This window comes from Sorex fumeus, unplaced genomic scaffold (genome assembly GCF_029834395.1).
Source record: "Sorex fumeus unplaced genomic scaffold, SorFum_2.1 ptg000151l, whole genome shotgun sequence".
Lineage (NCBI taxonomy): Eukaryota > Metazoa > Chordata > Mammalia > Eulipotyphla > Soricidae > Sorex > Sorex fumeus.
In genome coordinates this window covers 3535993-3548012 of record NW_026606208.1, presented here as the reverse complement: position 1 = coordinate 3548012, position 12020 = coordinate 3535993, and the positions used below count along the sequence as shown (strand labels likewise).

The 12020-nt window shown below is 47.4% G+C and overlaps 1 protein-coding gene across 1 annotated transcript in view; it reads right to left on the bottom strand.

Moving 5' to 3' along the window:
* PHLPP1 (PH domain and leucine rich repeat protein phosphatase 1) overlaps positions 1-12020 on the bottom strand; it is a 218533-nt gene that overhangs the window by 63472 nt on the left and 143041 nt on the right. Inside the window, exon 5 of the mRNA XM_056106973.1 lies at positions 1325-1471. Coding sequence (XP_055962948.1) covers positions 1325-1471 — 147 coding nt within the window. The remainder of the gene's footprint in view (positions 1-1324; positions 1472-12020) is intronic.

Here is a 12020-nt window from a genome sequence, read left to right as displayed (position 1 = left end):
GCTATTGCTCCAGCTCCCAAAATAAAATTTAATGTAATATACTTTAGATTCCAGAGTTGAAAAGTCTATATGTAAACGAGAATAGGCATTTTATCATATTGTATTAAATGGTTTCAATTTTCTTATTTACATAAGTCAAAATCAGTAATCACTAATTGTCTCTTACTGATTTATTTTCTGATCATTCTATTTGCCAGTTCTTAAGGTTTTGTCGAATAAGCAATAGAAATTAAATTTGTTATGTGCCTAACGGGGCAGGTTGGGATTGGGAGGGAAATGGGATATTGGTGGAGGGAAGGTCACACTGGTGGTGTTGGAACACTTGAATGTTTTGTTTCAAGTTGCTAGCTTCAAATGCTTGAAAAAAACTGCATAATGACCAATTTTACAAATCATGGTATTTTTAATAAAATAATTAAAAAATCAGCATACAAAAAAAGTAAGGCTTGCAGCAATAATGTATCAGAGAGGGAAAAAATCAGATACAAATATTAATCCTCGGGACTGGAGTGGTAGAACAGCAGGTAGGGCGTTTGCCTTGCATGCGGCCAACCCGGGTTCGATTCCCAGCATCCCATAGGGTCCCCTGAGCACCGCCAGGGGTAATTCCTGAGTGCAGAGCCAGGAGGAACCCCTGAGCATTGCCACATGTGACTCCCCCCAAAAAATTTTTTTAAAAAATTAGTCCTTTATTGAAAACAAAAATTATGATCATTTTTTCCAATTTATCAGTGGGAATAACGGGAGCTCGCTGCAGTGTGAACCAGCCCAAATGGCCTTTTTTTCCCCAATTAATTTTTCACACTTCGAACTCAACATAACTCACAAAACAGAATGTAAGCTGTCCTTTGTGTTTAGTCCCATTCATTCTCGGGGATCTTTGGTTCTAGATAAGGAGCTTTTGATTTCCCGGCTGTGTTTTGCAGTACCCAGGGTTTAACTCGGCCTCGCTGAGTGAGGCCCGGGCCTTATTCCCCAACCCAAAGCTCTGTGAAATTTTTCCAAGACAATGTCCAGTGAAAACGAGACCCTGAGACTCTACCCACAGAACTGCATGTTCTAAGAAGGGGTCTGAGGGCACCAAAGGGAGGAGCGAGGGGTTGCTGAACAGGCCCCATCCATACGCAGTGATGGAGGGTGACACTGCATCCCCTGAACAAATAAACATGGCACTCTTGTATACCAATGTCACCTTGAAATAAAAGTAAATGCATTTAAATAGAACCCTCCCAAGAGTGTAGAGGCTAGCACTGCACAGGTGCGTCACACGATCACCAAGTGAACTGGCCCCAGGCAGTGTCCAGGGGTGAATGTCTATACGCACTTGTGCATCACGCCCACCGCGGCGGGCACGGCCTGGAGGGCGTTGCAGGACACATTCAGCTCCGTCAGCGTTGGGATACTGCAGACGGCTAACGGGAAGTCCCCGAGACGATTATTGGAAAGGTTGAGACTCTTCAACTTGGTGAACCTATTCGAATAAAACAAGAGGAAAGAAAAAGAGAACGTCACAGCTGAGTAACGGCCCATCATTTCACCTCAGTCCCAGGTCATCCAGCCGGCTCTCCACACCAGCGGGGGAAGGACGGGGTTTTCTGGACATTAGCAAGTAGCAGACCGCCTCTTCTGACCTATTATATTTTTTAAAAAATAAAATTAGGGGCCAGAGAGATAGTACAATGGGTAGGGCATTTGCCTTGCAGAGGCCTACCCAGGCTCAATCCTCAGCATCCTGTAAGGTCCCCAAAGCACCGCCAGGAGTAAGCCCTGAGCACAGAGCCAAGAGGATGCCTGAGCATTGCCCGGCATGGCCCTGAAAGCAAACAAAACAAAACAAAACATATGAAACAAAAGCATGACTCTGAAACAGAGCTGAGGGCTGGAGAGAGAGGAAAGGAATAAGGCATTCGCTTGGTGTGGCCACGTGGGCTGCAACCCTGGGATTCAGTTGTTGGTTTTGGTTTTGGACCACACTCAGCTCTGGCTCTGCACCAAGGAATCACTCCTGGCAAGCTTGTGGGACCAGGGACAGTCCTGAGAATCAAACCCGAGCCGTCCACGTGCGAGGCAAGCGCCCTACCCACTGTGCTATTTCTCCAGCCCTCGACACCCTGCCTTGATCCCTGGCTCCATACACGGTTCCCTGACAGAGCAGGGAGCAGCCCCCCACCCCCACCCCCCCGGCACTGCTGGGTGTGGCCTGACTTGCCCCCAAAAGAGCGAGTGTGTTAATTCACCTATTGCTGTACTCAGTCTGGCCTCTGAGAGGGCGAGTTCTGCTGGGACACGTTTTCTCACTCTACTGACCACACCTGAAAACAGGACAGGGGAGGCAGAGAGTGCCAGGCTGACCCGGGCTTGGGAATTCCTGCCACACACTCGAAACCTCTGCCATGTGGCCTCTCTCCAATCGAGTCGGAAGCCGTCAAAGGCCGCAGAGACGGAGCAGAACCCTGCTCTCTGCCCAGGATGCTGTCATCCCAAACGCCGGAAGCCGGGGCTCTTCCTCCTCGGCTCGTCTCTCCTCAGTGTTGTCCCCGTTTTGTCTTTCCCATTCCAATGGCCCTTTCTCCTCCCCGTGGGTTTCCATCGTCTTCACTCCTCTTCCCCACCACAAAGCGAAGCCTCTCTAACATGAGCTGTCGTTTCCTTTCCTTTCTCTCCCGGCGGTAACGGGCTCACTGCCCATCTCTCCTGCCCAGCAACGCTAGGACAGCCCACACGGAACCCACAGTTTTACCCCAGACCAGCCTTTTCCCCGTCCTGTTTCTGTTAGGGGCCCTTTCACTGTCTTAGTCATCCAAGCAATGGAAGTCTCTTTTCCTTCTCATTCTCCTCTACCAATCTCTATATACCTTATGTATAAGATAAGAAAGGGTCAATGATGATACGATGCTAGGCCTTCATAAACTACCCAAGCTGAGATCAGGCACTGGACACGATGCTTAGAACAGACACACACAATCCTAAAAATAAATCTGTTCAATGCATTCGGCATTTAAAAAATATATATGAACTTTTTGTTGAATTCTGTAATAATGTCAAACCTTGTTCTGAATAGCTGAAGTTTATTCTAGACAGAAAACTGACAATGTATCAATTTCACAGGTTAAAAGTGTTACCATGACATTTTAAAAACTTTCCATGGATGGAGTATAGACTCGATTTAATTAGAAATTAAAAAGAAATAATCAGGGCTGGAGAGGTAGTACAGTCTTTTGCGGGGCACTTACCTTATACATGGCAGACTACGTTTGATTCCCAGCAACCTATACTGGACCCAGAACCCCACCAGGAGTGATCACTGAGCACGGAGCCAGGCATCAGCCCCCAAACATTTTCAAAAATATTTTGCTTCATTAAGTTTTTTCATAAAAATATATATGTTCCTATAAATGTGTTTATTCATCTCCTAAATGAATACATTAGAGTATTTGTTTAAAACTGCCATAGAAGATATAGAACATTAGCTATTTTTACATTTCATATAAACAGTAAATTTTTAGTTTAAGTATATCAAAAATATTACATGTGGCATATTTAGATTTAAAGTATCTTTTATTTTTCTGAAATTCTAATTTTTTTTTAATTCTTCTAAGGGCTGGAGCGATGGCACAGCAGGTGGGGTGCTTGCTTAGCACACAGCCGACCTGGGTTCGATTCCTCCGCCCCTCTCGGAGAGCCCGGCAAGCTACCGAGAGTATCCCGCCCGCATGGCAAAGCCTGGCAAGCTCCCCGTGACGTATTCAGTATGCCAAAAAGTCTCACAATGGAGACGTTACCGGTGCCCACTTGAGCAAATCGATGAACAACAGGAGGACAGTGCTCCAGTGCAGTGCGATTCTTCTAAATCTGACAACCCTACACTGAAACAGACGCAGCTGATGCTCTAGTCCACGGGGAAACGGGGTTCTACTTTCCCAACAGGGTTCCTCGTTTGGTAGAACTGGCTACAGGTAGAAAAGATGCATGCAGCTGAACTCTAGAGAAAAGTTCCTCTCGGGGCCAGAGAGATGGTACAGAGGGCAAGGGACACATGGCTGGCCGAGTTACATCTCTGATACCCCATATGGCTCCCTGAATCCCTAGGGGAGTGATCCTGAATGCAAAGTTAGGAGTGAGCTCTGAGAACAGGAAGGAGGGGGGAAGGGGAGTGGAGGGAGAGGGAGGGAGGAAAAGAGGAAGGAAGGAAAGGAGGAGGAAGAAGAGAGGGAGGGAAGGAGGGAAGGAGGGAGGGAGAGAGGGAGAGAGGGAGGGAGGGAGGGAGGAAAGGAGGAGGAAGAAGAGAGGGAGGGAAGGAGGAAGGAGGGAGGGGGGAGGGAGGGAGGGAGAAATGGAGGAAGGGAGAGCAGGAGGGAGGGAGGGAGGGAGGGAGGAACGGAGGGAGACCAGCCTAGTAAAACAGAAGAGAAAAGGATCCACCAGACATTAATCAACACAATAAATATTTCCAGAACTTTCAGAAAGCTGAGACTGGAAGAAGTATCGCCCTCTGGAAAAGAGTCAGTGAAAGGAAGAACATGTATTTGTCTAAGCCACATGATTCGCTCTGACCCGCCTGAGACTCGAAATGCAGCAGAGGGTGAAATGAGTGGAAGGCGGGTGGCACCACAGAGGGCAAGAGAAAAAAGGAAGCCGCACAAAAACCCCTTTCACTGGCAGCTCCGTTGGTGTCGCGAATGCATGCATGGGATTTTAAAAGAAGTCACGAGCTCGAAACACAGAGATGCAGTTACTCTCTGCGTCAACGCCAGGACAAGAGCGTCGCAGGACGAGAACTCCTGTCCATTCTGGCACGAGCACCATCCCCAGGACACAGCAGGGCTCATTCCTCCTGGACCCACCCTCCCGGGCGCCCGTGTGGACCGGGAGAATGGACAGAGTGGACTGGGGCAGTCCTACCGGCCTCCTCCCGACGCAACCTCCTCGCCAGGCTGTGCGACTTTTACATCTGCATCGACCGTTTGCAGGTTAAATGTTATTTGCCGGAGGAGGAGGGGGAGGAGAGAAGATCCATTTAACGAGCTGTCAGTTCGACGATAACCAAAACATGATTGAGGCTTCCGATTATCCCTCCGGAGACCTGTCCATTGCAAAGAGTGGTGCCCATGGATGAGAACCCAATGTCTCTCCACGCCCTCTGGGGAGCCCACCCTCCTGATTCTTCCAAGAGATGAACACACAGCTCAGTAACTTCTTGGGCAAACCAAGCCTGAACTACTTCTGACAACCCAAGTTCCCCATCAGAATTAAAAGTCATCCATTTGGGAAACTCTCACCCTTGGCCTCGCAGTTTCCTGCCGGCCTGTGGGATGCAGCTGCGTTAAGGGCTGCTGACGATTCAAACGGCCCCACAGAGACCCAGAGAGTCTAAAATTGGGTGAAACAGCTACCACGGCAAAGCTTAAGAGAGTGAATAGATCAATTCGGTGGTGATGACCCTCCTCCTCTGAACTTCACTTAAAGGGAATGAATGCGGGGGGGCGGGGGGGGGGGGTGAGGGAGGTGACGGCATCCTGTCAGAGGACCAGACATCTCTATGCCTCCTGAAAAGACTTCAGATGCTGTCACACGGCCAGATGAGCCTGACAGGCCCAGTGTGCGCAGACCCAGATTCTAAAATAAAGCTACCTGGCTTTGAACAACAACAATAAAAAAAACAGTATTACAGCTCTCAAACCTTGAAACTTAAGAATTTAAACTCTCAAAATGGATGTCAAGGGGCTGGAGCAATAGCACAGCGGGTAGGGCGCTTGCCTTGCACGTGGCCCACCCGGGGTTCGATTCCCAGGATCCCATATGATCCCCTGAGCACCGCTGGGAGTAAATCCTGAGTGCATGAGCCAGGAGTAACCTCTGTGCATCTCATCCAAAAAAAAAAAAAAAAAAGGACATCAAATAGCCATTGAATATTGGTTAAGCAGAAGTGAATGAGAGTTAAAGATACATAAATATCATCTTGATGTTAATTATGACAATAACCACAGCAATCAGTTTGGCAGTAACAAGGAAGTGTCCCTGCTGAGGCTGTAAAAAATGAAAAGACAGGGCATTCTATGGTTTGTATTTTTTTTAAAAAAACTTGTCATCTCTGTATATAACACAGAATGTTAAGGTTAGGGAAAATTATAGAAGTAGATACATTGCCAGGATGTCTCAGAGTTATCAAAAACTGAGATTATCACTGAGGTAGGGCTGGAGCGATAGCACAGCGGTAGGGCGTTTGCCTTGCAAGCGGCCAACATGGTCGACCCGAGATGGATTCCTCAGCCCCTCTCGGAGAGTCCAGCAATCTACTGAGAGTATCTTGCCCGCATGGCAAAGCCTGGCAAGCTCCCCGTGACGTATTCGATATGCTGAACACAGTAACAACAAAATCTCACGATAGAGATGTTACTGGGTCCGCTCGAGCAAATCGATGAACAATGGGAGGACCGTGACAGTGACCGCGATCACTGAGGTCCCTTCCTTTCATTTCCCAGGCTCAGAGATGTGGGTGACTATCAAGCACCCACTGCCCTAAACTCGACACCTCTCCTGCTCGTCCTTCCTTCCCTTCGAGGCACAAATACACACACTCTCATCACCAGAGCCTCTGTGTCCTGGGTCAAAGAATGGACAGACCTGGAGGGGTGGGGGGGGGGGTGTGAAAAGCATTTTTCACCTTTATCATCCCACACCCCAAAGGTTGGTATTATCAGCAATGAGGGCTGATGAACCTTTTTAAATATTTTATATATCCGTATCCAAATTCATTGAGAAAGCTCAATATGTCCCCCTAACCAACAATCCAAAAACAATTTCCAGAGAAGGCTATTTGCTTCAAGATAAACCCGTGTCCATATAATAAACAGCACTCAGAACAAAGAAATCAAGTCAACATCTCTGGAGTTTTGAAAGAAAAAAAAGAAATCTCTGTTGATTCCTAAAATAAAGCCTCATAATAGAATATTACATTTAGCAGACAACAATGGGCATTGCAGGCAGAGAGAATCAGCCTTATTTAGCCCCAAGCTCAGAGCACACTTCCAATTCTCAATACTACATGCCATGGAAAAGGACAACCAACTCAACGACACATTTAGTTACTGGTCTTCTGAGGGAGAAAACTCTAATTCTGTGTTTCCAAAGAAAACTCAAAGTTGCCTTTAAACTAGGGAAGCCTAGCCCTAACCCCCTAGCCCTAGCCCGAACGCTAACCTAAAGGTCACTCAGGGTCCAACTGTGTAACTACTGGAAGAGGGTGGGGTTGTGAGGTGACAGGCAGGCAATGGGCAGATGGGACAAGTCTACAGTAAAGAGCTGATGAACGAAATTGTACACCCACGTCAATGTCCTTCCCTTCATTCATATCTTAGATTGTTTTACGCTGTGAAACAAAAGTGTGGTGTAGCTACAACACTATGGCTACACACACAAATGTGTTTCAGCTCCCCAAGAGATTGATCTATCAATAGTCTTCTATTGAGTGTTTCTTTTTCTCTCCAACTTCACAAGACTAATTAACAGGAAAGTGGGACTGGCACACACCTTCACCTGCTGCTGGCGGGGGACAGGACAGTCATTGGCGTGAGCCCTGCACTGCCTGGCTTCCCTTCTCTCCAGACAATAGCACACCAGGCTAATGTATTTTCATCCATTTAGGAGTACACAGATCTCTTTCCAAGAAGCCACTGAACTTCAAAACATCTTCCTGCAAACAAGTTCCTCCAGCACACTTAAACTCTACAATTAGGGAAGAAGAATTACTTTCGTTAAACCCCAAAGTTAAAATGCATCCAACGCTTCATTCTAATATTCCTACCACCTTTAACTAGGCAGATCACTGTCACTGACCTTCCCTTGTTCATCAATTTGCTCGAGCGGGCACCAGTAACGTCTCACAACAAACTGTGAGTCTTGTTACTGTTTTTGGCATATTGAATACGAACAAGGCAGGTACTTCTTTGTGTCCAAAACAGACCAACCATAGCTCTCCAAGCTTATTTTATCTGGCCTCCCCCAAAATACTAAGGGCGTGAAGCAGAGTCATGTTTTCCCAAAGGCAGGAAAGAAAATGCTAAGGTTGCCCAAGAAACATGAGAAGACACACAAGGAAAATGCCGCCAACAACCATGACCTTCCCTCCCCCTGCCTCGACTGTGGTGTTGGCGGCACAGACATACGTCATCTGCTCATCCTCTCTTTATCCCATCTTCATCCAGACACAGAGATTTGTCTACAAAGTTCTTCCTGCAAGTGAGTTAAGTGGGATGCCGACATATAACCCTGCATAAGTTCAGGAAACGGGCTGGAAAGGCAGCTCACTGGGTAGAGCCTGTGTTCCGCATGCTGAAGGTTCTTCTTCAGTCCTTCACTGGGCAAGGACCGCAAACACTGCTGGGAATAACCCCCCACCCCCAGCACAGAGTAGGGAGCAGCCCCCAAGCATTGACAGGTGGTCCATGATATAAAATTTTTAAAAAATCAAAAATCAGGGGCTGGAGAGATAGCATAGCCAGTAGGGCGTTTGCCTTGCACGCGGCCAACCCAGGCTCGATTTTCAGCATCCCATATGGTCTCCTGAACACCGCCAGGAGTAACTCTTGAGTGCAGAGCCAGGAGTAACCCCTGTGCATTGCCGGATGTGACCCAAACAAACAGACAAATAAACAAATCAAAAATCAAAACAAACAGAGGAAACAAAACCACATAATTAGCACCAACATTGTTTGAAGAGATAACACTCACTCATTTCAGGTGGATGAAAATCCTCATTTTCATCTGTACAATTCATTTCCCCTGTACGAACTAAAAATTTCCTAGGAAAACTTGAGTCTAAGCAAGAAATAACGGGATAGTAGAAGCACACGCCAAACGTGCTCAAATGAGAGCCGCAAACTCGATGCCCCACGAGAAAATAGTACGTGTTTGACGCACGGAGGCTCACAGAGAAAAATCAATATCATTTTCTGGAGTTATTACTCACCACAAGCGGGTCAATTAAAAAGAGATTCCCTGAGTGATTGGATTTCTGTGTCAAAGTAACAGCTCAAGTTTAACTTGTTTGTTCCCTGGAGTGGAGGGCGGGGGAAGCGGGGCAGGCGAATATTCTGGAAATCATTAGGCCTCAGTATTAAGCACTAGGAGAGCAGCTTGAAGGTCGGAGTGGGAACCCTCGCTCCGAGCGTCGCCCTGCGTCCCTCGTCCTGACAAGCCAGTCCCCAGCGGCTCCCAAGGGAGAGGGGCCAGCCTGTCAGCGCTCATCACAGTCGACTCTGTTTGCTTTCAAGGCAAAGTGCGCTTAGCCCGGAACATCAATATAACACGTGCTCATTGGACCAAATCCCACGAGAAGCCTCCTGCTTTTTCCAATCCTGTTCTCCTAAAATGGCTCTTGTCAAGAGTGGTAGTGATCCTCTAAAACCTTTTTCTCCTCAGAAGACACCCAGAGGCCTAAGTAGGCAACAGCCTGCCTCCCGATCTTCTGAGTGGGATTATGTCCCACAGTCTGTTTACTCATGCGACCTGTCTTCTCAGCTGATACCAACCAAACCTCTTTCTGCATCTGCCTGTTAAACTTTAACTCCCCCCCCCCCCCCCTTTATACATGAGCCCACCTGCACAACGGATCTCACCCTTCCCGTTGACTTGACAGGGCAACTCCTAGGACTTCTGCTATTAAACTAACTGATGCAAGTTTTTCTGTGCATCAGAGACTTTCTTTTGAAGTGCCGTAGAGGAGTCCAACGCCTTATCCTTAGAGGGTTGAGTCCGGGTGCTGCCCTGTTCGCACGGCAATGTGTCACACGCATCTCCCTGAGAAATGGGAACTTTCGTGTCGAATGCTGCTATGTGTGCAGCAAAGGCTCTCTGCCTTTGGAGAAGTCTGCATTCGCTCTTGAGCGTGTTTCTCTCTCTCTCTCTCTCTCTCTCTCTCTCTCTCTCTCTCTCTCTCTCTCTCTCCACCCTCCCCTCCCTCCCCTTCATAAAAAAAAAAAACCTCCAAATAAAATTTGCTTTTGCTTCAAGAAAGAAAGAAAATCCAAAAGTCTCTGAAAATGCGAAGATGTTTTTCCATTAACTCACATGGTGGCAAGAACTGACCAGAAGGGATGTGGATATTCATTTGTTCTCGTTAGAAACATAACGTGTGTCTTACTAATAGAACTGTGAAGGCATTAAATTATATTAGAGTCTATGGACCCTATTATTTTTTATAATCTCGAAAATCTCTGAAATCTGAAACCCAAAAGCAAGGGATGGTAAAACTGGAACTATGCTGTAAGTATGGCAAGCTAGCCGTGGTGTATGCGATATGCCAAAAACAGTCACAATAACGGGTCTCACTCCCCTGACCCCGAAAGAGCCTCTAATAGGTTGAGAAAGACGAGTAAGGAGAGGCTGCTAAAATCTCAGGGCTCAGACGAATGGAGATGTTACTGGTGCCCACTCAAGTAAATCGATGAATGGGATGACAGTGATACAATGATATAGTGAAAAGTAAAACTGGGAGGTCCAAGAGTAAGTCCAGTCTAAATTTTAGTGTGTACTATAAAAATTATCAAAAAGCTGTAGAAATGCATATTGTCCCATGGGCCATGTAGGGAGGCTTTCTTTCCATGCCATGTGCCTAACCATTTAAAATTAATATCCTTTCCACTGCTTCTGATCTGCAGGCAAAAACAATCAACAAATAAAAAACCCCACGAAGCCACAGGGCCATTTCAGCTCGTGGGCACATGCACCTCCTTTAACACACAGCCCCAACCTCCACCCATTTCCGACTGGGGTGTTGTCTTGCGCGCCTCAGTCGGTGGGCGCCCCACCACCAGGTACCACTCACCGCATCATGTGGTGTGTGTGTCACATGACAAGCCCCATCTCCTGGGCAGTTCACCCGCCCCCCCCTAGAAGTCAGGGGAGACTTCTGACACACGCTAACGTTTTTATTTTTATTTGCATTTTGTCTGACAAAAAATCAGGCAAGAGTTGGGAGTCCTTTAAGTCTGGGTATGTGAAACAGTGCCAGGGGGCTGCTGCAGGTGGGGACCCCACAGGACTGAGGGTTTGGAAGACACACACATCTCAAGACGCTGCAGAATCTCCTGCCACCAACGGCCACTTGGCTGTGCGGAGGTGGCCGGCTTCTGAATTCTGATCTTACTGGACCTGCTGCAAGCAGGCTGGGGGACCAGTGCCCATGAGTAGCCTCTGCTCTGGCTACTATGCCCCAGACAGACAGACAGACAGACGGAGAGAGTGAGCCTGTCCCATCACAGCACACAGCTGGGGGAAGATTTACAGCGAGCTCACTGATGTCCCCAGGTTCTCTCTCATTACTCTCGCCTACTCAGTTGAATTCTTTGTGCAATGAAAACGTTCTCCTGTTTTGGGTCTGAGAGCAAATTCCAAGGTCAGAGCGCATGTAGCAGCCCCCGAGTTGGGTCCCCGCACTCCCTGCCCCCCACCCCCAGCACCATTCTCGGGAAGAGTGTGGCATGGGGGTGTTGGGCGGGCCTTCTGGAGTGACAACCCCACCAATATATATATATTTTAATGTTTAAAAAATAGAGAAAAGCTGCAATAAAACTGGCTTGTCTGGGGCTGGAGCGATAGCACAGCGGGTAGGGCGTTTGCCTTGCATGCAACTGACCGGGATTTGATTCCCGGCATCCCATATGGTCCCCTGAGCACCGCCAGGGGTGGTTCCTGAATGCAGAGCCAGGAGTAACCCCTGAGCATCGCCGGGTGTGACCCAAAAAGCAAAAACAAAAAACAAAACAAAAAACTGGCTTGTCTATGTCACCTAGGGTTGGAAACTGACCAAACACTAGTTGAATTTTTCTTGAGAAACTGTGCTGACCGACTGAAGATTTAATTGGCATAGAATGGTCCCTACATGTGAACCAGTTCAGTTTTAATTAATTTTTTTTTTTTGCACATTATCAATGTTCCCAACACCAGGCAATTTAGGCATACAACTCAAATATATTCAGGTCCGTGTTTCCCAGATTGTAGTACTAAGCTCAGAACAAACA